This window comes from Dendrobates tinctorius, unplaced genomic scaffold, assembly GCF_039654945.1.
Source record: "Dendrobates tinctorius isolate UK_male_01 unplaced genomic scaffold, ASM3965494v1 ptg000424l, whole genome shotgun sequence".
Lineage (NCBI taxonomy): Eukaryota > Metazoa > Chordata > Amphibia > Anura > Dendrobatidae > Dendrobates > Dendrobates tinctorius.
Window position 1 is genome coordinate 1,186,196 of NW_027362088.1, and position 25,113 is coordinate 1,211,308.

The 25,113-nt window shown below is 56.2% G+C and overlaps 2 protein-coding genes across 2 annotated transcripts in view; one reads left to right on the forward strand and one right to left on the reverse strand.

Annotated features, from left to right (window-relative positions):
- Positions 1 to 523: 523 nt before the first annotated feature.
- LOC141076760 (uncharacterized) lies at positions 524 to 13,245 on the reverse strand. Its single transcript, XM_073564052.1, has 3 exons — positions 13,236 to 13,245; positions 744 to 4,443; positions 524 to 673 (listed from the first exon to the last, which is right to left on the reverse strand). The coding sequence occupies exons 1-3, from the start codon at positions 13,243 to 13,245 to the stop codon at positions 580 to 582; spliced, it is 3,804 nt and encodes a 1,267-aa protein (XP_073420153.1). The 3' UTR covers positions 524 to 579.
- The window catches only part of ELP5 (elongator acetyltransferase complex subunit 5), a 33,233-nt gene continuing 21,269 nt past the window's right edge, over positions 13,150 to 25,113 (forward strand). Inside the window, exons 1-2 of the mRNA XM_073564066.1 lie at positions 13,150 to 13,298; positions 13,369 to 13,429. Coding sequence (XP_073420167.1) covers positions 13,244 to 13,298; positions 13,369 to 13,429 — 116 coding nt within the window. The 5' untranslated portion in view covers positions 13,150 to 13,243. The remainder of the gene's footprint in view (positions 13,299 to 13,368; positions 13,430 to 25,113) is intronic.

Here is a 25,113-nt window from a genome sequence, read left to right on the forward strand (position 1 = left end):
CCTAGTTGAGGACAGAGCCACTGCCTCCGGGTACCAGATAGCGTAGTCTACCACGGTGAGGATGTATTGCTTTCCAGAGCTGCTAGGTATGGCCAGTGGGCCCACAATGTCTACAGCAATCCTCTGGAAAGGCTCCTCTATAACTGTCAAAGAGATCAGGGGAGCCTTAAGAGCAGGCCCCGACTTCCCCACGCTGACAGGTGATACAGGAGCGGCAGTAGTTTGTTACATCTATCCCCAATTTCGGCCAATAGAAGTGTTGACGACGGGCCTTAGTTTTGCTGATTCCCAAGTGTCCAGCGAGTGGAATCTCATAGGCAATCTGTAACAACTCACCTCTAAATTGGTAGGGGACGACCAGCTGTCTTTCCCTCAACCACTCCTTTTGGAATTTACTGGGAACTGTCTCCCGGTACAACTTCCCTCGTTTCCAGAACACCCTCTCCTTATTAGTCTCGGAGGTGGACATCTCAGCGAGGTGTCACAAGGTCTCCAGGCTTGTTCAAAGGTCTCCTGTGAGGAGCGTAAGAAAGACAGGGAGAGGAGGATCATAGAGGCGGTGGGAGGAGCGTTCTCCCCTCATGCTCCGCCCCTGGTCACGTGTCCTCTCACCTCTGCACGGCGGCCACGATCAGGCTGTGCAGTACTCGGCGGCCGCTGATGGTGGCGCTGTCTGCGGAGAGAGGTGACAGAGTTACTGAGGCGCCGGGAGCGCAGAGCGGAGCTGGAGGCAGTGACGTCACCTGTCAGCAGTGTCAGCCCCCGGGCGGCGCCGCTCACCACTGCCGGTAACAACATGGCAGAGAGTCCACAGCCGGCCCAGCCCTGAGAGGTCACGTGATAGGAGTAAAGGGGTGGAGCCAGCAGGAGGGATGGAGATTGGCTGATGATAAGGATAAGTGATTGGAGGTCTGCTCCTCCTGTGTGTGTGATCGGAGGTCTGCTCCTCCTGTGTGTGTGTGTGATCGGAGGTCTGCTCCTCCTGTGTGTGTGATCGGAGGTCTGCTCCTCCTGTGTGTGTGTGTGATCGGAGGTCTGCTCCTCCTGTGTGTGTGTTATCGGAGGTCTGCTCCCCCTGTGTGTGTGTGATCGGAGGTCTGCTCCCCCTGTGTGTGTGTGATCGGAGGTCTGCTCCTCCTGTGTGTGTGTGATCGGAGGTCTGCTCCCCCTGTGTGTGTGTGATCGGAGGTCTGCTCCTCCTGTGTGTGTGTGATCGGAGGTCTGCTCCTCCTGTGTGTGTGTGATCGGAGGTCTGCTCCTCCTGTGTGTGTGATCGGAGGTCTGCTCCTCCTGTGTGTGTGTGATCGGAGGTCTGCTCCTCCTGTGTGTGTGTGATCGGAGGTCTGCTCCTCCTGTGTGTGTGTGATCGGAGGTCTGCTCCTCCTGTGTGTGTGTGATCGGAGGTCTGCTCCTCCTGTGTGTGTGTGATCGGAGGTCTGCTCCTCCTGTGTGTGTGTGATCGGAGGTCTGCTCCTCCTGTGTGTGTGTGTGATCGGAGGTCTGCTCCTCCTGTGTGTGTGTGATCGGAGGTCTGCTCCTCCTGTGTGTGTGTGATCGGAGGTCTGCTCCTCCTGTGTGTGTGTGATCGGAGGTCTGCTCCTCCTGTGTGTGTGTGATCGGAGGTCTGCTCCTCCTGTGTGTGTGTGATCGGAGGTCTGCTCCTCCTGTGTGTGTGTGATCGGAGGTCTGCTCCCGCTGTGTGTGTGTGATCGGAGGTCTGCTCCCGCTGTGTGTGTGTGATCGGAGGTCTGCTCCTCCTGTGTGTGTGTGATCGGAGGTCTGCTCCTCCTGTGTGTGTGTGATCGGAGGTCTGCTCCTCCTGTGTGTGTGTGATCGGAGGTCTGCTCCTCCTGTGTGTGTGTGATTGGAGGTCTGCTCCTCCTGTGTGTGTGTGATCGGAGGTCTGCTCCCCCTGTGTGTGATCGGAGGTCTGCTCCCGCTGTGTGTGTGTGATCGGAGGTCTGCTCCCCCTGTGTGTGTGTGATCGGAGGTCTGCTCCCCCTGTGTGTGTGTGATCGGAGGTCTGCTCCTCCTGTGTGTGTGATCGGAGGTCTGCTCCCGCTGTGTGTGTGTGATCGGAGGTCTGCTCCTCCTGTGTGTGTGTGATCGGAGGTCTGCTCCCCCTGTGTGTGTGTGATCGGAGGTCTGCTCCTCCTGTGTGTGTGATCGGAGGTCTGCTCCTCCTGTGTGTGTGTGATCGGAGGTCTGCTCCTCCTGTGTGTGTGTGATCGGAGGTCTGCTCCTCCTGTGTGTGTGTGATCGGAGGTCTGCTCCTCCTGTGTGTGTGTGATCGGAGGTCTGCTCCCCCTGTGTGTGATCGGAGGTCTGCTCCCGCTGTGTGTGTGTGATCGGAGGTCTGCTCCTCCTGTGTGTGTGTGATCGGAGGTATGCTCCTCCTGTGTGTGTGTGATCGGAGGTCTGCTCCTCCTGTGTGTGTGTGATCGGAGGTCTGCTCCTCCTGTGTGTGTGTGATCGGAGGTCTGCTCCTCCTGTGTGTGTGTGATTGGAGGTCTGCTCCTCCTGTGTGTGTGATCGGAGGTCTGCTCCTCCTGTGTGTGTGATCGGAGGTCTGCTCCTCCTGTGTGTGTGTGATCGGAGGTCTGCTCCTCCTGTGTGTGTGTGATCGGAGGTCTGCTCCTCCTGTGTGTGTGTGATCGGAGGTCTGCTCCTCCTGTGTGTGTGATCGGAGGTCTGCTCCTCCTGTGTGTGTGTGATCGGAGGTCTGCTCCTCCTGTGTGTGTGTGATCGGAGGTCTGCTCCTCCTGTGTGTGTGTGATCGGAGGTCTGCTCCTCCTGTGTGTGTGTGATCGGAGGTCTGCTCCTCCTGTGTGTGTGTGATTGGAGGTCTGCTCCTCCTGTGTGTGTGTGATCGGAGGTCTGCTCCCCCTGTGTGTGTGATCGGAGGTCTGCTCCTCCTGTGTGTGTGATCGGAGGTCTGCTCCCCCTGTGTGTGTGTGATCGGAGGTCTGCTCCCCCTGTGTGTGTGTGATCGGAGGTCTGCTCCTCCTGTGTGTGTGTGATCGGAGGTCTGCTCCTCCTGTGTGTGTGTGATCGGAGGTCTGCTCCTCCTGTGTGTGTGTGATCGGAGGTCTGCTCCTCCTGTGTGTGTGATCGGAGGTCTGCTCCCCCTGTGTGTGTGTGATCGGAGGTCTGCTCCCCCTGTGTGTGTGATCGGAGGTCTGCTCCTCCTGTGTGTGTGTGATCGGAGGTCTGCTCCTCCTGTGTGTGTGATCGGAGGTCTGCTCCTCCTGTGTGTGTGTGATCGGAGGTCTGCTCCTCCTGTGTGTGTGTGATCGGAGGTCTGCTCCTCCTGTGTGTGTGATCGGAGGTCTGCTCCCCCTGTGTGTGTGTGATCGGAGGTCTGCTCCCCCTGTGTGTGTGATCGGAGGTCTGCTCCTCCTGTGTGTGTGTGATCGGAGGTCTGCTCCTCCTGTGTGTGTGATCGGAGGTCTGCTCCCCCTGTGTGTGTGTGATCGGAGGTCTGCTCCTCCTGTGTGTGTGTGTGTGATCGGAGGTCTGCTCCTCCTGTGTGTGTGTGTGATCTGAGGTCTGCTCCTCCTATGTGTGTGATCGGAGGTCTGCTCCCCCTGTGTGTGTGTGATCGGAGGTCTGCTCCTCCTGTGTGTGTGTGTGTGATCGGAGGTCTGCTCCTCCTGTGTGTGATCTGAGGTCTGCTCCTCCTGTGTGTGTGATCGGAGGTCTGCTCCCCCTGTGTGTGTGTGATCGGAGGTCTGCTCCCCCTGTGTGTGTGTGATCGGAGGTCTGCTCCTCCTGTGTGTGTGTGATCGGAGGTCTGCTCCTCCTGTGTGTGTGTGATCGGAGGTCTGCTCCTCCTGTGTGATTGGAGGTCTGCTCCTCCTGTGTGTGTGATCGGAGGTCTGCTCCCCCTGTGTGTGTGTGATCGGAGGTCTGCTCCCCCTGTGTGTGTGATCGGAGGTCTGCTCCTCCTGTGTGTGTGTGATCGGAGGTCTGCTCCTCCTGTGTGTGTGATCGGAGGTCTGCTCCCCCTGTGTGTGTGTGATCGGAGGTCTGCTCCTCCTGTGTGTGTGTGATCGGAGGTCTGCTCCTCCTGTGTGTGTGTGATCGGAGGTCTGCTCCTCCTGTGTGTGTGATCGGAGGTCTGCTCCTCCTGTGTGTGTGTGTGATCGGAGGTCTGCTCCTCCTGTGTGTGTGTGTGTGATCGGAGGTCTGCTCCTCCTGTGTGTGTGTGTGATCGGAGGTCTGCTCCTCCTGTGTGTGTGTGATCGGAGGTCTGCTCCTCCTGTGTGTGTGATCGGAGGTCTGCTCCTCCTGTGTGTGTGATCGGAGGTCTGCTCCTCCTGTGTGTGTGTGATCGGAGGTCTGCTCCTCCTGTGTGTGTGTGATCGGAGGTCTGCTCCTCCTGTGTGTGTGTGATCGGAGGTCTGCTCCTCCTGTGTGTGTGTGATCGGAGGTCTGCTCCTCCTGTGTGTGTGTGATCGGAGGTCTGCTCCTCCTGTGTGTGTGTGATCGGAGGTCTGCTCCTCCTGTGTGTGTGTGATCGGAGGTCTGCTCCTCCTGTGTGTGTGTGATCGGAGGTCTGCTCCCCCTGTGTGTGTGATCGGAGGTCTGCTCCTCCTGTGTGTGTGATCGGAGGTCTGCTCCCCCTGTGTGTGTGTGATCGGAGGTCTGCTCCCCCTGTGTGTGATCGGAGGTCTGCTCCCCCTGTGTGTGTGTGATCGGAGGTCTGCTCCTCCTGTGTGTGTGTGATCGGAGGTCTGCTCCTCCTGTGTGTGTGATTGGAGGTCTGCTCCTCCTGTGTGTGTGATCGGAGGTCTGCTCCCCCTGTGTGTGTGTGATCGGAGGTCTGCTCCCCCTGTGTGTGTGATCGGAGGTCTGCTCCCCCTGTGTGTGTGATCGGAGGTCTGCTCCTCCTGTGTGTGTGATCGGAGGTCTGCTCCCCCTGTGTGTGTGTGATCGGAGGTCTGCTCCTCCTGTGTGTGTGTGATCGGAGGTCTGCTCCTCCTGTGTGTGTGTGATCGGAGGTCTGCTCCTCCTGTGTGTGTGTGATCGGAGGTCTGCTCCTCCTGTGTGTGTGATCGGAGGTCTGCTCCTCCTGTGTGTGTGATCGGAGGTCTGCTCCTCCTGTGTGTGTGATCGGAGGTCTGCTCCTCCTGTGTGTGTGTGATCGGAGGTCTGCTCCTCCTGTGTGTGTGATCGGAGGTCTGCTCCTCCTGTGTGTGTGTGATCGGAGGTCTGCTCCTCCTGTGTGTGTGATCGGAGGTCTGCTCCTCCTGTGTGTGTGATCGGAGGTCTGCTCCCCCTGTGTGTGTGTGATCGGAGGTCTGCTCCTCCTGTGTGTGTGTGATCGGAGGTCTGCTCCTCCTGTGTGTGTGTGATCGGAGGTCTGCTCCTCCTGTGTGTGTGTGATCGGAGGTCTGCTCCTCCTGTGTGTGTGATCGGAGGTCTGCTCCTCCTGTGTGTGTGTGATCGGAGGTCTGCTCCTCCTGTGTGTGTGTGATCGGAGGTCTGCTCCTCCTGTGTGTGTGATCGGAGGTCTGCTCCTCCTGTGTGTGTGTGATCGGAGGTCTGCTCCTCCTGTGTGTGTGTGATCGGAGGTCTGCTCCTCCTGTGTGTGTGATCGGAGGTCTGCTCCCCCTGTGTGTGTGTGATCGGAGGTCTGCTCCCCCTGTGTGTGTGTGATCGGAGGTCTGCTCCTCCTGTGTGTGTGTGATCGGAGGTCTGCTCCTCCTGTGTGTGTGATCGGAGGTCTGCTCCCCCTGTGTGTGTGTGATCGGAGGTCTGCTCCTCCTGTGTGTGTGATCGGAGGTCTGCTCCTCCTGTGTGTGTGATCGGAGGTCTGCTCCTCCTGTGTGTGTGATCGGAGGTCTGCTCCTCCTGTGTGTGTGTGTGATCGGAGGTCTGCTCCTCCTGTGTGTGTGTGATCGGAGGTCTGCTCCTCCTGTGTGTGTGATCGGAGGTCTGCTCCTCCTGTGTGTGTGATCGGAGGTCTGCTCCTCCTGTGTGTGTGATCGGAGGTCTGCTCCTCCTGTGTGTGTGTGTGATCGGAGGTCTGCTCCTCCTGTGTGTGTGTGATCGGAGGTCTGCTCCTCCTGTGTGTGTGATCGGAGGTCTGCTCCCCCTGTGTGTGTGTGATCGGAGGTCTGCTCCTCCTGTGTGTGTGTGATCGGAGGTCTGCTCCTCCTGTGTGTGTGATCGGAGGTCTGCTCCCCCTGTGTGTGTGTGATCGGAGGTCTGCTCCTCCTGTGTGTGTGTGATCGGAGGTCTGCTCCCCCTGTGTGTGTGTGATCGGAGGTCTGCTCCCCCTGTGTGTGTGTGATCGGAGGTCTGCTCCTCCTGTGTGTGTGATCGGAGGTCTGCTCCCCCTGTGTGTGTGTGATCGGAGGTCTGCTCCTCCTGTGTGTGTGTGATCGGAGGTCTGCTCCTCCTGTGTGTGTGTGATCGGAGGTCTGCTCCTCCTGTGTGTGTGTGATCGGAGGTCTGCTCCTCCTGTGTGTGTGTGATCGGAGGTCTGCTCCTCCTGTGTGTGTGATCGGAGGTCTGCTCCCCCTGTGTGTGTGTGATCGGAGGTCTGCTCCTCCTGTGTGTGTGATCGGAGGTCTGCTCCCCCTGTGTGTGTGTGATCGGAGGTCTGCTCCTCCTGTGTGTGTGTGATCGGAGGTCTGCTCCTCCTGTGTGTGTGTGATCGGAGGTCTGCTCCTCCTGTGTGTGTGTGATCGGAGGTCTGCTCCTCCTGTGTGTGTGTGATCGGAGGTCTGCTCCTCCTGTGTGTGTGTGATCGGAGGTCTGCTCCTCCTGTGTGTGTGATCGGAGGTCTGCTCCTCCTGTGTGTGTGTGATCGGAGGTCTGCTCCTCCTGTGTGTGTGATCGGAGGTCTGCTCCTCCTGTGTGTGTGTGATCGGAGGTCTGCTCCTCCTGTGTGTGTGATCGGAGGTCTGCTCCTCCTGTGTGTGTGTGATCGGAGGTCTGCTCCTCCTGTGTGTGTGATCGGAGGTCTGCTCCTCCTGTGTGTGTGATCGGAGGTCTGCTCCCCCTGTGTGTGTGATCGGAGGTCTGCTCCTCCTGTGTGTGTGTGTGTGATCGGAGGTCTGCTCCTCCTGTGTGTGTGATCGGAGGTCTGCTCCTCCTGTGTGTGTGTGATCGGAGGTCTGCTCCTCCTGTGTGTGTGTGATCGGAGGTCTGCTCCTCCTGTGTGTGTGATCGGAGGTCTGCTCCCCCTGTGTGTGTGATCGGAGGTCTGCTCCTCCTGTGTGTGTGTGATCGGAGGTCTGCTCCTCCTGTGTGTGTGTGTGTGATCGGAGGTCTGCTCCTCCTGTGTGTGTGATCGGAGGTCTGCTCCTCCTGTGTGTGTGATCGGAGGTCTGCTCCTCCTGTGTGTGTGTGATCGGAGGTCTGCTCCCCCTGTGTGTGTGTGATCGGAGGTCTGCTCCTCCTGTGTGTGTGTGATCGGAGGTCTGCTCCCCCTGTGTGTGTGTGATCGGAGGTCTGCTCCTCCTGTGTGTGTGTGATCGGAGGTCTGCTCCTCCTGTGTGTGTGTGATCGGAGGTCTGCTCCCCCTGTGTGTGTGATCGGAGGTCTGCTCCTCCTGTGTGTGTGTGATCGGAGGTCTGCTCCTCCTGTGTGTGTGATCTGAGGTCTGCTCCCCCTGTGTGTGTGATCGGAGGTCTGCTCCCCCTGTGTGTGTGTGATCGGAGGTCTGCTCCTCCTGTGTGTGTGATCGGAGGTCTGCTCCCCCTGTGTGTGTGTGATCGGAGGTCTGCTCCTCCTGTGTGTGTGATCGGAGGTCTGCTCCTCCTGTGTGTGTGATCGGAGGTCTGCTCCTCCTGTGTGTGTGATCGGAGGTCTGCTCCTCCTGTGTGTGTGATCGGAGGTCTGCTCCTCCTGTGTGTGTGTGATCGGAGGTCTGCTCCTCCTGTGTGTGTGATCGGAGGTCTGCTCCCCCTGTGTGTGTGTGATCGGAGGTCTGCTCCTCCTGTGTGTGTGATCGGAGGTCTGCTCCTCCTGTGTGTGTGATCGGAGGTCTGCTCCTCCTGTGTGTGTGATCGGAGGTCTGCTCCTCCTGTGTGTGTGATCGGAGGTCTGCTCCTCCTGTGTGTGTGTGATTGGAGGTCTGCTCCCCCTGTGTGTGTGTGATCGGAGGTCTGCTCCTCCTGTGTGTGTGTGATCGGAGGTCTGCTCCCCCTGTGTGTGTGTGATCGGAGGTCTGCTCCTCCTGTGTGTGTGTGATCGGAGGTCTGCTCCCCCTGTGTGTGTGTGATCGGAGGTCTGCTCCTCCTGTGTGTGTGTGATCGGAGGTCTGCTCCTCCTGTGTGTGTGTGATCGGAGGTCTGCTCCTCCTGTGTGTGTGTGATCGGAGGTCTGCTCCCCCTGTGTGTGTGTGATCGGAGGTCTGCTCCTCCTGTGTGTGTGTGATCGGAGGTCTGCTCCCCCTGTGTGTGTGTGATCGGAGGTCTGCTCCCCCTGTGTGTGTGTGATCGGAGGTCTGCTCCCCCTGTGTGTGTGTGATCGGAGGTCTGCTCCTCCTGTGTGTGTGATCGGAGGTCTGCTCCTCCTGTGTGTGTGATCGGAGGTCGGCTCCTCCTGTGTGTGTGATCGGAGGTCTGCTCCTCCTGTGTGTGTGATCGGAGGTCTGCTCCTCCTGTGTGTGTGATCGGAGGTCTGCTCCCCCTGTGTGTGTGTGATCGGAGGTCTGCTCCTCCTGTGTGTGTGTGATCGGAGGTCTGCTCCCCCTGTGTGTGTGTGATCGGAGGTCTGCTCCTCCTGTGTGTGTGTGATCGGAGGTCTGCTCCCCCTGTGTGTGTGTGATCGGAGGTCTGCTCCTCCTGTGTGTGTGTGATCGGAGGTCTGCTCCTCCTGTGTGTGTGTGATCGGAGGTCTGCTCCTCCTGTGTGTGTGATCGGAGGTCTGCTCCCCCTGTGTGTGTGTGATCGGAGGTCTGCTCCTCCTGTGTGTGTGATCGGAGGTCTGCTCCTCCTGTGTGTGTGTGATCGGAGGTCTGCTCCTCCTGTGTGTGTGTGATCGGAGGTCTGCTCCTCCTGTGTGTGTGTGATCGGAGGTCTGCTCCTCCTGTGTGTGTGTGATCGGAGGTCTGCTCCTCCTGTGTGTGTGATCGGAGGTCTGCTCCCCCTGTGTGTGTGTGATCGGAGGTCTGCTCCTCCTGTGTGTGTGTGATCGGAGGTCTGCTCCTCCTGTGTGTGTGTGATCGGAGGTCTGCTCCTCCTGTGTGTGTGTGATCGGAGGTCTGCTCCTCCTGTGTGTGTGTGATCGGAGGTCTGCTCCTCCTGTGTGTGTGTGATCGGAGGTCTGCTCCTCCTGTGTGTGTGTGATTGGAGGTCTGCTCCTCCTGTGTGTGTGTGATCGGAGGTCTGCTCCCCCTGTGTGTGTGTGATCGGAGGTCTGCTCCTCCTGTGTGTGTGTGATCGGAGGTCTGCTCCTCCTGTGTGTGTGTGATCGGAGGTCTGCTCCTCCTGTGTGTGTGTGATTGGAGGTCTGCTCCTCCTGTGTGTGTGTGATTGGAGGTCTGCTCCCCCTGTGTGTGTGTGATCGGAGGTCTGCTCCTCCTGTGTGTGTGATCGGAGGTCTGCTCCCGCTGTGTGTGTGTGATCGGAGGTCTGCTCCTCCTGTGTGTGTGTGATCGGAGGTCTGCTCCTCCTGTGTGTGTGTGATCGGAGGTCTGCTCCTCCTGTGTGTGTGTGATCGGAGGTCTGCTCCTCCTGTGTGTGTGTGATCGGAGGTCTGCTCCTCCTGTGTGTGTGTGATCGGAGGTCTGCTCCTCCTGTGTGTGTGTGATCGGAGGTCTGCTCCTCCTGTGTGTGTGTGATCGGAGGTCTGCTCCTCCTGTGTGTGTGTGATCGGAGGTCTGCTCCTCCTGTGTGTGTGTGATTGGAGGTCTGCTCCCCCTGTGTGTGTGTGATCGGAGGTCTGCTCCTCCTGTGTGTGTGTGATCGGAGGTCTGCTCCTCCTGTGTGTGTGTGATCGGAGGTCTGCTCCTCCTGTGTGTGTGTGATTGGAGGTCTGCTCCTCCTGTGTGTGTGTGATTGGAGGTCTGCTCCTCCTGTGTGTGTGATCGGAGGTCTGCTCCTCCTGTGTGTGTGTGATCGGAGGTCTGCTCCTCCTGTGTGTGTGTGATCGGAGGTCTGCTCCTCCTGTGTGTGTGATCGGAGGTCTGCTCCCGCTGTGTGTGTGTGATCGGAGGTCTGCTCCCGCTGTGTGTGTGTGATCGGAGGTCTGCTCCTCCTGTGTGTGTGTGATCGGAGGTCTGCTCCTCCTGTGTGTGTGTGATCGGAGGTCTGCTCCTCCTGTGTGTGTGTGATCGGAGGTCTGCTCCTCCTGTGTGTGTGTGATCGGAGGTCTGCTCCTCCTGTGTGTGTGTGATCGGAGGTCTGCTCCTCCTGTGTGTGTGTGATCGGAGGTCTGCTCCTCCTGTGTGTGTGTGATCGGAGGTCTGCTCCTCCTGTGTGTGTGTGATCGGAGGTCTGCTCCCGCTGTGTGTGTGTGATCGGAGGTCTGCTCCCGCTGTGTGTGTGTGATCGGAGGTCTGCTCCTCCTGTGTGTGTGTGATCGGAGGTCTGCTCCTCCTGTGTGTGTGTGATCGGAGGTCTGCTCCTCCTGTGTGTGTGTGATCGGAGGTCTGCTCCTCCTGTGTGTGTGTGATTGGAGGTCTGCTCCTCCTGTGTGTGTGTGATCGGAGGTCTGCTCCCCCTGTGTGTGATCGGAGGTCTGCTCCCGCTGTGTGTGTGTGATCGGAGGTCTGCTCCCCCTGTGTGTGTGTGATCGGAGGTCTGCTCCCCCTGTGTGTGTGTGATCGGAGGTCTGCTCCTCCTGTGTGTGTGATCGGAGGTCTGCTCCCGCTGTGTGTGTGTGATCGGAGGTCTGCTCCTCCTGTGTGTGTGTGATCGGAGGTCTGCTCCCCCTGTGTGTGTGTGATCGGAGGTCTGCTCCTCCTGTGTGTGTGATCGGAGGTCTGCTCCTCCTGTGTGTGTGTGATCGGAGGTCTGCTCCTCCTGTGTGTGTGTGATCGGAGGTCTGCTCCTCCTGTGTGTGTGTGATCGGAGGTCTGCTCCTCCTGTGTGTGTGTGATCGGAGGTCTGCTCCCCCTGTGTGTGATCGGAGGTCTGCTCCCGCTGTGTGTGTGTGATCGGAGGTCTGCTCCCGCTGTGTGTGTGTGATCGGAGGTCTGCTCCTCCTGTGTGTGTGTGATCGGAGGTCTGCTCCTCCTGTGTGTGTGTGATCGGAGGTCTGCTCCTCCTGTGTGTGTGTGATCGGAGGTCTGCTCCTCCTGTGTGTGTGTGATCGGAGGTCTGCTCCCCCTGTGTGTGTGTGATCGGAGGTCTGCTCCTCCTGTGTGTGTGTGATCGGAGGTCTGCTCCTCCTGTGTGTGTGTGATCGGAGGTCTGCTCCTCCTGTGTGTGTGTGATCGGAGGTCTGCTCCTCCTGTGTGTGTGTGATCGGAGGTCTGCTCCTCCTGTGTGTGTGTGATCGGAGGTCTGCTCCTCCTGTGTGTGTGATCGGAGGTCTGCTCCCGCTGTGTGTGTGTGATCGGAGGTCTGCTCCCCCTGTGTGTGTGTGATCGGAGGTCTGCTCCTCCTGTGTGTGTGTGATCGGAGGTCTGCTCCTCCTGTGTGTGTGATCGGAGGTCTGCTCCTCCTGTGTGTGTGTGATCGGAGGTCTGCTCCTCCTGTGTGTGTGATCGGAGGTCTGCTCCTCCTGTGTGTGTGTGATCGGAGGTCTGCTCCTCCTGTGTGTGTGTGATCGGAGGTCTGCTCCTCCTGTGTGTGTGTGATCGGAGGTCTGCTCCTCCTGTGTGTGTGTGATCGGAGGTCTGCTCCTCCTGTGTGTGTGTGATCGGAGGTCTGCTCCTCCTGTGTGTGTGTGTGATCGGAGGTCTGCTCCCCCTGTGTGTGTGTGATCGGAGGTCTGCTCCTCCTGTGTGTGTGTGTGATCGGAGGTCTGCTCCTCCTGTGTGTGTGTGTGATCGGAGGTCTGCTCCCCCTGTGTGTGTGTGATCGGAGGTCTGCTCCTCCTGTGTGTGTGTGATCGGAGGTCTGCTCCTCCTGTGTGTGTGTGATCGGAGGTCTGCTCCTCCTGTGTGTGTGTGATCGGAGGTCTGCTCCTCCTGTGTGTGTGTGATCGGAGGTCTGCTCCTCCTGTGTGTGTGTGATCGGAGGTCTGCTCCTCCTGTGTGTGTGTGTGATCGGAGGTCTGCTCCTCCTGTGTGTGTGATCGGAGGTCTGCTCCTCCTGTGTGTGTGTGATCGGAGGTCTGCTCCTCCTGTGTGTGTGTGATCGGAGGTCTGCTCCTCCTGTGTGTGTGTGATCGGAGGTCTGCTCCTCCTGTGTGTGTGATCGGAGGTCTGCTCCTCCTGTGTGTGTGTGTGTGATCGGAGGTCTGCTCCTCCTGTGTGTGTGTGATCGGAGGTCTGCTCCTCCTGTGTGTGTGTGATCGGAGGTCTGCTCCTCCTGTGTGTGTGTGATCGGAGGTCTGCTCCTCCTGTGTGTGTGTGATCGGAGGTCTGCTCCTCCTGTGTGTGTGTGATCGGAGGTCTGCTCCTCCTGTGTGTGTGATCGGAGGTCTGCTCCTCCTGTGTGTGTGTGATCGGAGGTCTGCTCCTCCTGTGTGTGTGTGATCGGAGGTCTGCTCCTCCTGTGTGTGTGATCGGAGGTCTGCTCCCCCTGTGTGTGTGTGATCGGAGGTCTGCTCCTCCTGTGTTTGTGTGATCGGAGGTCTGCTCCCCCTGTGTGTGTGATCGGAGGTCTGCTCCTCCTGTGTGTGTGATCGGAGGTCTGCTCCTCCTGTGTGTGTGATCGGAGGTCTGCTCCCCCTGTGTGTGTGTGATCGGAGGTCTGCTCCTCCTGTGTGTGTGATCGGAGGTCTGCTCCTCCTGTGTGTGTGTGATCGGAGGTCTGCTCCTCCTGTGTGTGTGTGATCGGAGGTCTGCTCCTCCTGTGTGTGTGATCGGAGGTCTGCTCCTCCTGTGTGTGTGATCGGAGGTCTGCTCCTCCTGTGTGTGTGATCGGAGGTCTGCTCCTCCTGTGTGTGTGATCGGAGGTCTGCTCCTCCTGTGTGTGTGTGATCGGAGGTCTGCTCCTCCTGTGTGTGTGTGATCGGAGGTCTGCTCCTCCTGTGTGTGTGATCGGAGGTCTGCTCCCCCTGTGTGTGTGTGATCGGAGGTCACATCAGCCAATCTCCATCCCTCCTGCTGGCTCCACCCCTTTACTCCTATCACGTGACCTCTCAGGGCAGGGCCGGCTGTGGACTCTCCGCCATGTTGTTACCGGCAGTGGTGAGCGGCGCCGCCCGGGGGCTGACACTGCTGACAGGTGACGTCACTGCCTCCAGCTCCGCTCTGCGCTCCTGGCGCCTCAGTAACTCTGTCACCTCTCTCCGCAGACAGCGCCACCATCAGCGGCCGCCGAGTACTGCACAGCCTGATCGTGGCCGCCGTGCAGAGGTGAGAGGACACGTGACCAGGGGCGGAGCATGAGGGGAGAACGCTCCTCCCACCGCCTCTATGATCCTCCTCCTCCCTGTCTTTCTTACTCTCCTCCTCCCTGTCTTTCTTCCTCTCCTCCTCTCCCTGTCTTTCTTACTCTCCTCCTCCCTGTCTTTCTTACGCTCCTCCTCTCCCTGTCTTTCTTCCTCTCCTCCTCTCCCTGTCTTTCTTACTCTCCTCCTCTCCCTGTCTTTCTTCCTCTCCTCCTCTCCCTGTCTTTCTTACTCTCCTCCTCCTCCCTGTCTTTCTTACTCTCCTCCTCCCTGTCTTTCTTACTCTCCTCCTCTCCCTGTCTTTCTTACTCTCCTCCTCTCCCTGTCTTTCTTACTCTCCTCCTCTCCCTGTCTTTCTTACTCTCCTCCTCTCCCTGTCTTTCTTACTCTCCTCCTCCCTGTCTTTCTTACTCTCCTCCTCTCCCTGTCTTTCTTACTCTCCTCCTCTCCCTGTCTTTCTTACTCTCCTCCTCTCCCTGTCTTTCTTACTCTCCTCCTCTCCCTGTCTTTCTTACTCTCCTCCTCTCCCTGTCTTTCTTACTCTCCTCCTCTCCCTGTCTTTCTTCCTCTCCTCCTCTCCCTGTCTTTCTTACTCTCCTCCTCCTCCCTGTCTTTCTTACTCTCCTCCTCCCTGTCTTTCTTACTCTCCTCCTCTCCCTGTCTTTCTTACTCTCCTCCTCTCCCTGTCTTTCTTACTCTCCTCCTCTCCCTGTCTTTCTTACTCTCCTCCTCTCCCTGTCTTTCTTACTCTCCTCCTCCCTGTCTTTCTTACACTCCTCCTCTCCCTGTCTTTCTTACTCTCCTCCTCTCCCTGTCTTTCTTACTCTCCTCCTCTCCCTGTCTTTCTTACTCTCCTCCTCCCTGTCTTTCTTACTCTCCTCCTCTCCATCTTTCTTACTCTCCTCCTCCCTGTCTTTCTTACTCTCCTCCTCCCTGTCTTTCTTACTCTCCTCCTCTCCCTGTCTTTCTTACTCTCCTCCTCTCCCTGTCTTTCTTACTCTCCTCCTCCCTGTCTTTCTTACTCTCCTCCTCTCCATCTTTCTTACTCTCCTCCTCCCTGTCTTTCTTACGCTCCTCCTCTCCCTGTCTTTCTTCCTCTCCTCCTCTCCCTGTCTTTCTTACTCTCCTCCTCTCCCTGTCTTTCTTACTCTCCTCCTCCCTGTCTTTCTTACTCTCCTCCTCCCTGTCTTTCTTACTCTCCTCCTCTCCGTCTTTCTTACTCTCCTCCTCCCTGTCTTTCTTACGCTCCTCCTCTCCCTGTCTTTCTTACGCTCCTCCTCTCCCTGTCTTTCTTACTCTCCTCCTCTCCCTGTCTTTCTTACTCTCCTCCTCCCTGTCTTTCTTACGCTCCTCCTCTCCGTCTTTCTTACGCTCCTCCTCCCTGTCTTTCTTACTCTCCTCCTCTCCCTGTCTTTCTTACGCTCCTCCTCCCTGTCTTTCTGACGCTCCTCCTCCCTGTCTTTCTTACGCTCCTCCTCCTCCCTGTCTTTCTTACACTCCTCCTCTCCCTGTCTTTCTTACTCTCCTCCTCCCCCTGTCTTTCTTACGCTCCTTCTCCTCCCTGTCTTTCTTACTCTCCTCCTCCTCCCTGTCTTTCTTACTATCCTCCTCTCCCTGTCTTTCTTACTCTCCTCCTCTCCGTCTTTCTTACTCTCCTCCTCCCTGTCTTTCTTACGCGCCTCCTCTCCGTCTTTCTTACTCGCCTCCTCCCTGTCTTTCTTACGCTCCTCCTCTCCGTCTTTCTTACTCTCCTCCTCCCTGTCTTTCTTACGCTCCTCTTCTCCCTGTCTTTCTTACGCTGCTCCTCTCCGTCTTTCTTACGCTGCTCCTCTCCGTCTTTCTTACGCTGCTCCTCTCCGTCTTTCTTACGCTCCTCCTCTCCCTGTCTTTCTTACGCTCCTCCTCCTCCCTGTCTTTCTTACTCTCCTCCTCCTCCCTGTCTTTCTTACTCTCCTCCTCTCCCTGTCTTTCTTACTCTCCTCCTCTCCGTCTTTCTTACTCTCCTCCTCCCTGTCTTTCTTATGCTCCTCTTCTCCCTGTCTTTCTTACGCTGCTCCTCTCCATCTTTCTTACGCTCCTCCTCTCCCTGTCTTTCTTACGCTCCTCCTCTCCCTGTCTTTCTTACGCTCCTCCTCTCCCTGTCTTTCTTACGCTCCTCCTTTCCCTGTCTTTCTTACGCTCCTCCTCTCCCTGTCTTTCTTACGCTCCTCCTCTCCGTCTTTCTTACTCTCCTCCTCCCTGTCTTTCTTACGCTCCTCCTCCCTGTCTTTCTTACGCTCCTCCTCCTCCCTGTCTTTCTTACGCTCCTCCTCCTCCCTGTCTTTCTTACGCTCCTCCTCTCCCTGTCTTTCTTACTCTCCTCCTCCCCCTGTCTTTCTTACGCTCCTCCTCCTCCCTGTCTTTCTTACGCTCCTCCTCCTCCCTGTCTTTCTTACGCTCCTCCTCCTCCCTGTCTTTGTTACTCTCCTCCTCCCTGCCTTTCTTACTCTCCTCCTCCTCCCTGCCTTTCTTACGCTCCTCCTCTCCCTGTCTTTCTTACGCACCTCCTCCCTGCCTTTCTTACTCTCCTCCTCCTCCGTCTTTCTTATTCTCCTCCTCCTCCCTGTCTTTCTTACGCTCCTCCTCCCTGCCTTTCTTACTCTCCTCCTCCTCCCTGTCTTTCTTACTCTCCTCCTCCTCCCTGTCTTTCTTACTCTCCTCCTCCCTGCCTTTCTTACGCACCTCCTACCTGCCTTTCTTACTCTCCTCCTCCTCCGTCTTTCTTACTCTCCTCCTCCTCCCTGTCTTTCTTACGCTCCTCCTCCCTTCCTTTCTTACTCTCCTCCTCCGTCTTTCTTACGCTCCTCCTCCCTGCCTTTCTTACTCTCCTCCTCCTCCCTACCTTTCTTACGCTCCTCCTCTCCCTGTCTTTCTTACGCTCCTCCTCTCCCTGTCTTTCTTACGCTCCTCCTCTCCCTCTTTCTTACGCTCCTCTTCTCCCTGTCTTTCTTCCTCTCCTCCTCCTCCCTGCCTTTCTTAAGCTCCACTTCCCTGTCTTTCTTACTCTCCTCCTCTCCCTGTCTTTCTTCCTCTCCTCCTCCTCCCTGTCTTTCTTACGCTCCTCCTCTCCCTGTCTTTCTTACTCTCCTCCTCCTCCCTGTCTTTCTTACGCTCCTCCTCCCTGTCTTTCTTACGCTCCTCCTCTCCGTCTTTCTTACGCTCCTCCTCCCTGTCTTTCTTACGCTCCTCCTCCCTGTCTTTCTTACGCTCCTCCTCCCTGTCTTTCTTACTCTCCTCCTCTCCCTGTCTTTCTTACTCTCCTCCTCTCCGTCTTTCTTACGCTCCTTTTCTTACGCTCCTCTTCTCCCTGTCTTTCTTCCTCTCCTCCTCCTCCCTGCCTTTCTTACGCTCCTCCTCCCTGTCTTTCTTACGCTGCTCCTATCCCTGCCTTTCTTACGCTCCTCCTCCTCCCTGTCTTTCTTACGCTCTTCCTCCTCCCTGTCTTTCTTACGCTCCTCCTCCATCTTTCTTACGCTCCTCCTCTCCCTGCCTTTCTTACGCTCCTCCTCCGTCTTTCTTACGCTCCTCCTCTCCGTCTTTCTTACGCTCCTCCTCTCCCTGTCTTTCTTACGCTCCTCCTCCCCCTGCCTTTCTTACGCTCCTCCTCTCCCTGCCTTTCTTACGCTCCTCCTCTCCGTCTTTCTTACGCTCCTCCTCCCTGTCTTTCTTACGCTCCTCCTCCCTGCCTTTCTTACACTCCTCCTCTCCCTGCCTTTCTTACGCTCCTCCTCTCCCTGCCTTTCTTACGCTCCTCCTCTCTGTCTTTCTTACGCTCCTCCTCTCCCTGTCTTTCTTACGCTCCTCCTCCCTGTCTTTCTTACGCTCCTCCTCCCCTGCCTTTCTTACGCTCCTCCTCTCCCTGCCTTTCTTACGCTCCTCCTCTCCCTGCCTTTCTTACTCTCCTCCTCCTCCGTCTTTCTTACGCTCCTCCTCTCCCTGCCTTTCTTACTCTCCTCTTCTCCCTGTCTTTCTTACGCTCCTCCTCCCTGTCTTTCTTACGCTCCTCCTCCCTGTCTTTCTCACTTTCCTCCTCTCCCTGTCTTTCTTACTCTCCTCCTCCCTGTCTTTCTTACGCTCCTCCTCTCCCTGTCTTTCTTACGCTCCTCCTCCCTGTCTTTCTTACGCTCCTCTTCTCCGTCTTTCTTATGCTCCTCCTCCCTGTCTTTCTTATGCTCCTCCTCCCTGTCTTTCTTACGCTCCTCCTCCCTGTCTTTCTTACGCTCCTCCTCCCTGTGTTTCTTACGCTCCTCCTCCCTGTCTCTTACTCTCCTCCTCTCCCTGTCTTTCTTACTCTCCTCCTCTCCGTCTTTCTTACGCTCCTCTTCTCCGTCTTTCTTCCTCTCCTCCTCCTCCCTGCCTTTCTTACGATCCTCCTCCCTGGCTTTCTTACGCTGCTCCTCTCCCTGCCTTTCTTACGCTCCTCCTCCCTGTCTTTCTTACTCTCCTCCTCTCCCTGTCTTTCTTACTCTCCTCCTCTCCGTCTTTCTTACGCTCCTCTTCTCCGTCTTTCTTCCTCTCCTCCTCCTCCTCCGTCTTTCTTACGCTCCTCCCTGTCTTTCTTACTCTCCTCCTCTCCCTGTCTTTCTTACTCTCCTCCTCTCCGTCTTTCTTACTCTCCTCCTCTCCCTGTCTTTCTTACTCTCCTCCTCTCCGTCTTTCTTACTCTCCTCCTCTCCCTGTCTTTCTTACGCTCCTCCTCTCCCTGTCTTTCTTACGCTGCTCCTCTCCGTCTTTCTTACGCTCCTCCTCCGTCATTCTTACTCTCCTCCTCTCCCTGTCTTTCTAACTCTCCTCCTCTCCCTGTCTTTCTTACGCTCCTCCTCTCCCTGTCTTTCTTACGCTCCTCCTCCGTCTTTCTTACTCTCCTCCTCTCCCTGTCTTTCTTACTCTCCTCCTCTCCCTGTCTTTCTTACTCTCCTCCTCTCCGTCTTTCTTACGCTCCTCTTCTCCCTGTCTTTCTTACGCTCCTCCTCCTCCCTGTCTTTCTTACGCTCCTCCTCTCCCTGTCTTTCTTACGCTCCTCCTCCCCCTGCCTTTCTTACGCTCCTCCTCTCCCTGCCTTTCTTACGCTCCTCCTCTCCCTGTCTTTCTTACGCTCCTCCTCCCTGTCTTTCTTACGCTCCTCCTCCCTGCCTTTCTTACGCTCCTCCTCTCCGTGCCTTTCTTACTCTCCTCCTCTCCCTGTCTTTCTTATGCTCCTCCTCTCCCTGCCTTTCTTACGCTCCTCCTCCCTGTCTTTCTTACGCTCCTCCTCCCCCTGCCTTTCTTACGCTCCTCCTCTCCCTGCCTTTCTTACTCTCCTCCTCCTCCCTGTCTTTCTTACGCTCCTCCTCCCTGTCTTTCTTACGCTCCTCCTCTCCGTCTTTCTTATTCTCCTCCTCTCCCTGTCTTTCTTTCGCTCCTCTTCTCCGTCTTTCTTATGCTCCTCCTCCCTGTCTTTCTTATGCTCCTCCTCCCTGTCTTTCTTACGCTCCTCCTCCCTGTCTTTCTTACGCTCCTCCTCCCTGTGTTTCTTAAGCTCCTCCTCCCTGTCTTTCTTACTCTCCTCCTCTCCCTGTCTTTCTTACTCTCCTCCTCTCCGTCTTTCTTACGCTCCTCTTCTCCGTCTTTCTTCCTCTCCTCCTCCTCCCTGCCTTTCTTACGATCCTCCTCCCTGGCTTTCTTACGCTGCTCCTCTCCCTGCCTTTCTTACGCTCCTCCTCCCTGTCTTTCTTACTCTCCTCCTCTCCCTGTCTTTCTTACTCTCCTCCTCTCCGTCTTTCTTACGCTCCTCTTCTCCGTCTTTCTTCCTCTCCTCCTCCTCCTCCGTCTTTCTTACGCTCCTCCCTGTCTTTCTTACTCTCCTCCTCTCCCTGTCTTTCTTACTCTCCTCCTCTCCGTCTTTCTTACTCTCCTCCTCTCCCTGTCTTTCTTACTCTCCTCCTCTCCGTCTTTCTTACTCTCCTCCTCTCCCTGTCTTTCTTACGCTCCTCCTCTCCCTGTCTTTCTTACGCTGCTCCTCTCCGTCTTTCTTACGCTCCTCCTCCGTCATTCTTACTCTCCTCCTCTCCCTCTTTCTAACTCTCCTCCTCTCCCTGTCTTTCTTACGCTCCTCCTCTCCCTGTCTTTCTTACGCTCCTCCTCCGTCTTTCTTACTCTCCTCCTCTCCCTGTCTTTCTTACTCTCCTCCTCTCCCTGTCTTTCTTACTCTCCTCCTCTCCGTCTTTCTTACGCTCCTCTTCTCCCTGTCTTTCTTACGCTCCTCCTCCTCCCTGTCTTTCTTACGCTCCTCCTCTCCCTGTCTTTCTTACGCTCCTCCTCCCCCTGCCTTTCTTATGCTCCTCCTCTCCCTGCCTTTCTTACGCTCCTCCTCTCCCTGTCTTTCTTACGCTCCTCCTCCCTGTCTTTCTTACGCTCCTCCTCCCTGCCTTTCTTACGCTCCTCCTCTCCCTGCCTTTCTTACTCTCCTCCTCTCCCTGTCTTTCTTATGCTCCTCCTCTCCCTGCCTTTCTTACGCTCCTCCTCCCTGTCTTTCTTACGTTCCTCCTCTCCCTGCCTTTCTTACGCTCCTCCTCTCCCTGCCTTTCTTACTCTCCTCCTCTCCGTCTTTCTTACGCTCCTCCTCTCCCTGTCTTTCTTACGCTCCTCCTCTCCGTCTTTCTTCCTCTCCTCCTCCTCCCTGCCTTTCTTAAGCTCCACTTCCCTTTCTTTCTTACTCTCCTCCTCTCCCTGTCTTTCTTCCTCTCCTCCTCCTCCCTGTCTTTCTTACGCTCCTCCTCTCCCTGTCTTTCTTACTCTCCTCCTCCCTGTCTTTCTTACGCTCCTCCTCCCTGTCTTTCTTACGCTCCTCCTCTCTGTCTTTCTTACGCTCCTCCTCCCTGTCTTTCTTACGCTCCTCCTCCCTGTCTTTCTTACTCTCCTCCTCTTTGTCTTTCTTACTCTCCTCCTCTCCGTCTTTCTTACGCTCCTCTTCTCCCTGTCTTTCTTCCTCTCCTCCTCCTCCCTGCCTTTCTTACGCTCCTCCTCCCTGTCTTTCTTACGCTGCTCCTCTCCCTGCCTTTCTTACGCTCCTCCCTGTCTTTCTTACTCTCCTCCTCCGTCTTTCTTACTCTCCTCCTCCCCGTCTTTCTTACACTCCTCCTCCTCCCGGTCTTTCTTACGCTCCTCCTCTCCCTGTCTTTCTTACTCTCCTCCTCCCTGCCTTTCTTACGCTCCTCCTCCCGGTCTTTCTTACGCTCCTCCTCCCGGTCTTTCTTACGCTCCTCCTCCGTCTTTCTTACGCTCCTCCTCCCTGTCTTTCTTACGCTCCTCCTCCTCCGTCTTTCTTACGCTCCTCCTCCTCCGTCTTTCTTACGCTCCTCCTCTCCCTCCCTGCCTTTCTTACGCTCCTCTTCCCTGTCTTTCTTACTCTCCTCCTCTCCGTCTTTCTTACTCTCCTCCTCTCCGTCTTTCTTACGCTCCTCTTCTCCCTGTCTTTCTTCCTCTCCTCCTCCTCCCTGCCTTTCTTACGCTCCTCCTCCCTGCCTTTCTTACGCTGCTCCTCTCCCTGCCTTTCTTACCCTCCTCCCTGTCTTTCTTACTCTCCTCCTTCGTCTTTCTTACTCTCCTCCTCCCTGTCTTTCTTACACTCCTCCTCCTCCCGGTCTTTCTTACGCTCCTCCTCTCCCTGTCTTTCTTACTCTCCTCCTCCCTGCCTTTCTTACGCTCCTCCTCCCGGTCTTTCTTACGCTCCTCCTCCGTCTTTCTTACGCTCCTCCTCCTCCGTCTTTCTTACGCTCCTCCTCTCCCTCCCTTTCTTACGCTCCTCCTCCTCCCTGTCTTTCTTACACTCCTCCTCTCCCTGTCTTTCTTACGCTCCTCTTCTCCCTGTCTTTCTTACACTCCTCCTCCCCCTGCCTTTCTTACACTCCTCCCCCTGCCTTTCTTACGCTCCTCCTCCCCGTCTTTCTTACGCTCCTCCTCCCTGTTTTTCTTACGCTCCTCCTCCCTGCCTTTCTTACGCTCCTCCTCTCCCTGCCTTTCTTACTCTCCTCCTCCTCCCTGCCTTTCTTACGCTCCTCCTCTCCCTGTCTTTCTTACGCACCTCCTCTCCCTGTCTTTCTTACGCACCTCCTCTCCCTGTCTTTCTTACGCTCCTCCTCTCCCTATCTTTCTTGCACTCCTCCTCCCTGTGTTTCTTACGCTCCTCCTCTCCCTGTATTTCTTACGCTCCTCCTCTCCCTGTCTTTCTTACTCTCCTCCTCCGTCTTTCTTACTCTCCTCCTCCCTGTCTTTCTTACTCTCCTCCTCCCTGTCTTTCTTACTCTCCTCCTCCCTGTCTTTCTTACACTCCTCCTCCTCCCGGTCTTTCTTACGCTCCTCCTCTCCCTGTCTTTCTTACTCTCCTCCTCCCTGCCTTTCTTACGCTCCTCCTCCCTGTCTTTCTTACGCTCCTCCTCCGTCTTTCTTACGCTCCTCCCTGTCTTTCTTACGCTCCTCCCTGTCTTTCTTACGCTCCTCCTCCGTCTTTCTTACGCTCCTCCTCTCCCTCCCTGCCTTTCTTACGCTCCTCCTCTCCCTCCCTGCCTTTCTTACACTCCTCCTCTCCCTGTCTTTCTTACGCTCCTCTTCTCCCTGTCTTTCTTACACTCCTCCTCCCCCTGCCTTTCTTACGCTCCTCCTCCCTGTCTTTCTTACGCTCCTCCTCCCTGCCTTTCTTACGCTCCTCCTCTCCCTGCCTTTCTTACTCTCCTCCTCTCCCTGTCTTTCTTACGCTCCTCCTCTCCCTGTCTTTCTTACGCTCCTCCTCTCCCTGTCTTTCTTACGCTCCTCCTCTCCCTGTCTTTCTTACGCTCCTCCTCCCCCTGCCTTTCTTATGCTCCTCCTCTCCCTGCCTTTCTTACGCTCCTCCTCCCTATTGTTCTTACGCTCCTCCTCCCTGCCTTTCTTACGCTCCTCCTCTCCCTGCCTTTCTTACTCTCCTCCTCCTCCCCCTGCCTTTCTTACTCTCCTCCTCCTCCGTCTTTCTTACGCTCCTCCTCTCCCTGTCTTTCTTACGCTCCTCTCCCTGTCTTTCTTACGCTCCTCCTCTGTCTTTCTTACGCTCCTCCTCCCTGTCTTTCTTACTCTCCTCCTCTCCCTGCCTTTCTTACGCTCCTCCTCTCCCTGCCTTTCTTACTCTCCTCCTCTCCCTGTCTTTCTTACGCTCCTCCTCCCTGTCTTTCTTACTCTCCTCCTCTCCCTGCCTTTCTTACGCTCCTCCTCTCCGTCTTTCTTACGCTCCTCCTCCTCCCTTTCTTACGCTCCTCCTCCCTGTCTTTCTTACGCTCCTCCTCTCCCTGCCTTTCTTACGCTCCTCCTCTCCCTGCCTTTCTTACGCTCCTCCTCTCCCTGTCTTTCTTACACTCCTCCTCTCCCTGTCTTTCTTAAGCTCCTCCTCTCCGTCTTTCTTACTCTCCTCCTCTCCGTCTTTCTTACGCTCCTCTTCTCCGTCTTTCTTCCTCTCCTCCTCCTCCCTACCTTTCTTACGCTCCTCCTCCCTGTCTTTCTTACGCTGCTCCTCTCCCTGCCTTTCTTACGCTCCTCCTCCCTGTCTTTCTTACTCTCCTCCTCTCCCTGTCTTTCTTCCTCTCCTCCTCCTCCCTGTCTTTCTTACGCTCCTCCTCCCTGTCTTTCTTACGCTCCTCCTCTCCGTCTTTCTTACGCTCCTCCTCTCCCTGTCTTTCTTACGCTCCTCCTCTCCCTGTCTTTCTTACGCTCCTCCTCTCCCTGTCTTTCTTACGCTCCTCCTCCCTGTCTTTCTTACGCTCCTCCTCTCCGTCTTTCTTACGCTCCTCCTCTCCCTGTCTTTCTTACGCTCCTCCTCTCCCTGTCTTTCTTACGCTCCTCCTCTCCCTGTCTTTCTTACGCTCCTCCTCCCTGTCTTTCTTACTCTCCTCCTCTCCCTGCCTTTCTTACGCTCCTCCTCTCCCTGCCTTTCTTACTCTCCTCCTCTCCCTGTCTTTCTAACGCTCCTCTTCTCCCTGTCTTTCTTCCTCTCCTCCTCCCTGGCTTTCTTACGCTGCTCCTCTCCCTGCCTTTCTTACGCTCCTCCTCCGTCTTTCTTACGCTCCTTCTCTCCCTGCCTTTCTTACTCTCCTCCTCCTCCCCCTGCCTTTCTTACTCTCCTCCTCCGTCTTTCTTACGCTCCTCCTCTCCCTGTCTTTCTTACGCTCCTCCTCTCCGTCTTTCTTACATTCCTCCTCCCTGTCTTTCTTACGCTCCTCCTCCCTGTCTTTCTTACGCTCCTCCTCTCCCTGCCTTTCTTACGCTCCTCCTCTCCCTGTCTTTCTTACGCTCCTCCTCCCTGTCTTTCTTACTCTCCTCCTCTCCCTGCCTTTCTTACGCTCCTCCTCTCCCTGTCTTTCTTACTCTCCTCCTCCTCCCTGTCTTTCTTACGCTCCTCCTCCGTCTTTCTTACGCTCCTCCTCCCTGTCTTTCTTACGCTCCTCCTCTCCCTGCCTTTCTTACGCTCCTCCTCTCCCTGCCTTTCTTACACTCCTCCTCTCCGTCTTTCTTACTCTCCTCCTCCTCCGTCTTTCTTACGCTCCTCCTCCCTGTCTTTCTTGCGCTCCTCCTCCCTGCCTTTCTTACTCTCCTCCTCCTCCCTGCCTTTCTTACGCTCCTCCTCTCCCTGTCTTTCTTACGCACCTCCTCTCCCTGTCTTTCTTACGCTCCTCCTCTCCGTCTTTCTTACTCTCCTCCTCTCCGTCTTTCTTACTCTCCTCCTCTCCGTCTTTCTTACTCTCCTCCTCTCCGTCTTTCTAACGCTCCTCTTCTCCCTGTCTTTCTTCCTCTCCTCCTCCCTGGCTTTCTTACGCTCCTCCTCCCTGTCTTTCTTACGCTGCTCCTCTCCCTGCCTTTCTTACGCTCCTCCCTGTCTTTCTTACTCTCCTCCTCCGTCATTCTTACTCTCCTCCTCTCCCTCTTTCTAACTCTCCTCCTCTCCCTGTCTTTCTTACGCTCCTCCTCTCCCTGTCTTTCTTACGCTCCTCCTCTCCCTGTCTTACGCTCCTCCTCTCCCTGTCTTTCTTACTCTCCTCCTCTCCCTGTCTTTCTTACTCTCCTCCTCTCCGTCTTTCTTACGCTCCTCTTCTCCCTGTCTTTCTTACGCTCCTCCTCCTCCCTGTCTTTCTTACGCTCCTCCTCTCCCTGTCTTTCTTACGCTCCTCCTCCCCCTGCCTTTCTTATGCTCCTCCTCTCCCTGCCTTTCTTACGCTCCTCCTCTCCCTGTCTTTCTTACGCTCCTCCTCCCTGTCTTTCTTACGCTCCTCCTCCCTGCCTTTCTTACGCTCCTCCTCTCCCTGCCTTTCTTACTCTCCTCCTCTCCCTGTCTTTCTTATGCTCCTCCTCTCCCTGCCTTTCTTACGCTCCTCCTCCCTGTCTTTCTTACGCTCCTCCTCTCCGTCTTTCTTATTCTCCTCCTCTCCCTGTCTTTCTTTCGCTCCTCTTCTCCGTCTTTCTTATGCTCCTCCTCCCTGTCTTTCTTATGCTCCTCCTCCCTGTCTTTCTTACGCTCCTCCTCCCTGTCTTTCTTACGCTCCTCCTCCCTGTGTTTCTTACGCTCCTCCTCCCTGTCTTTCTTACTCTCCTCCTCTCCCTGTCTTTCTTACT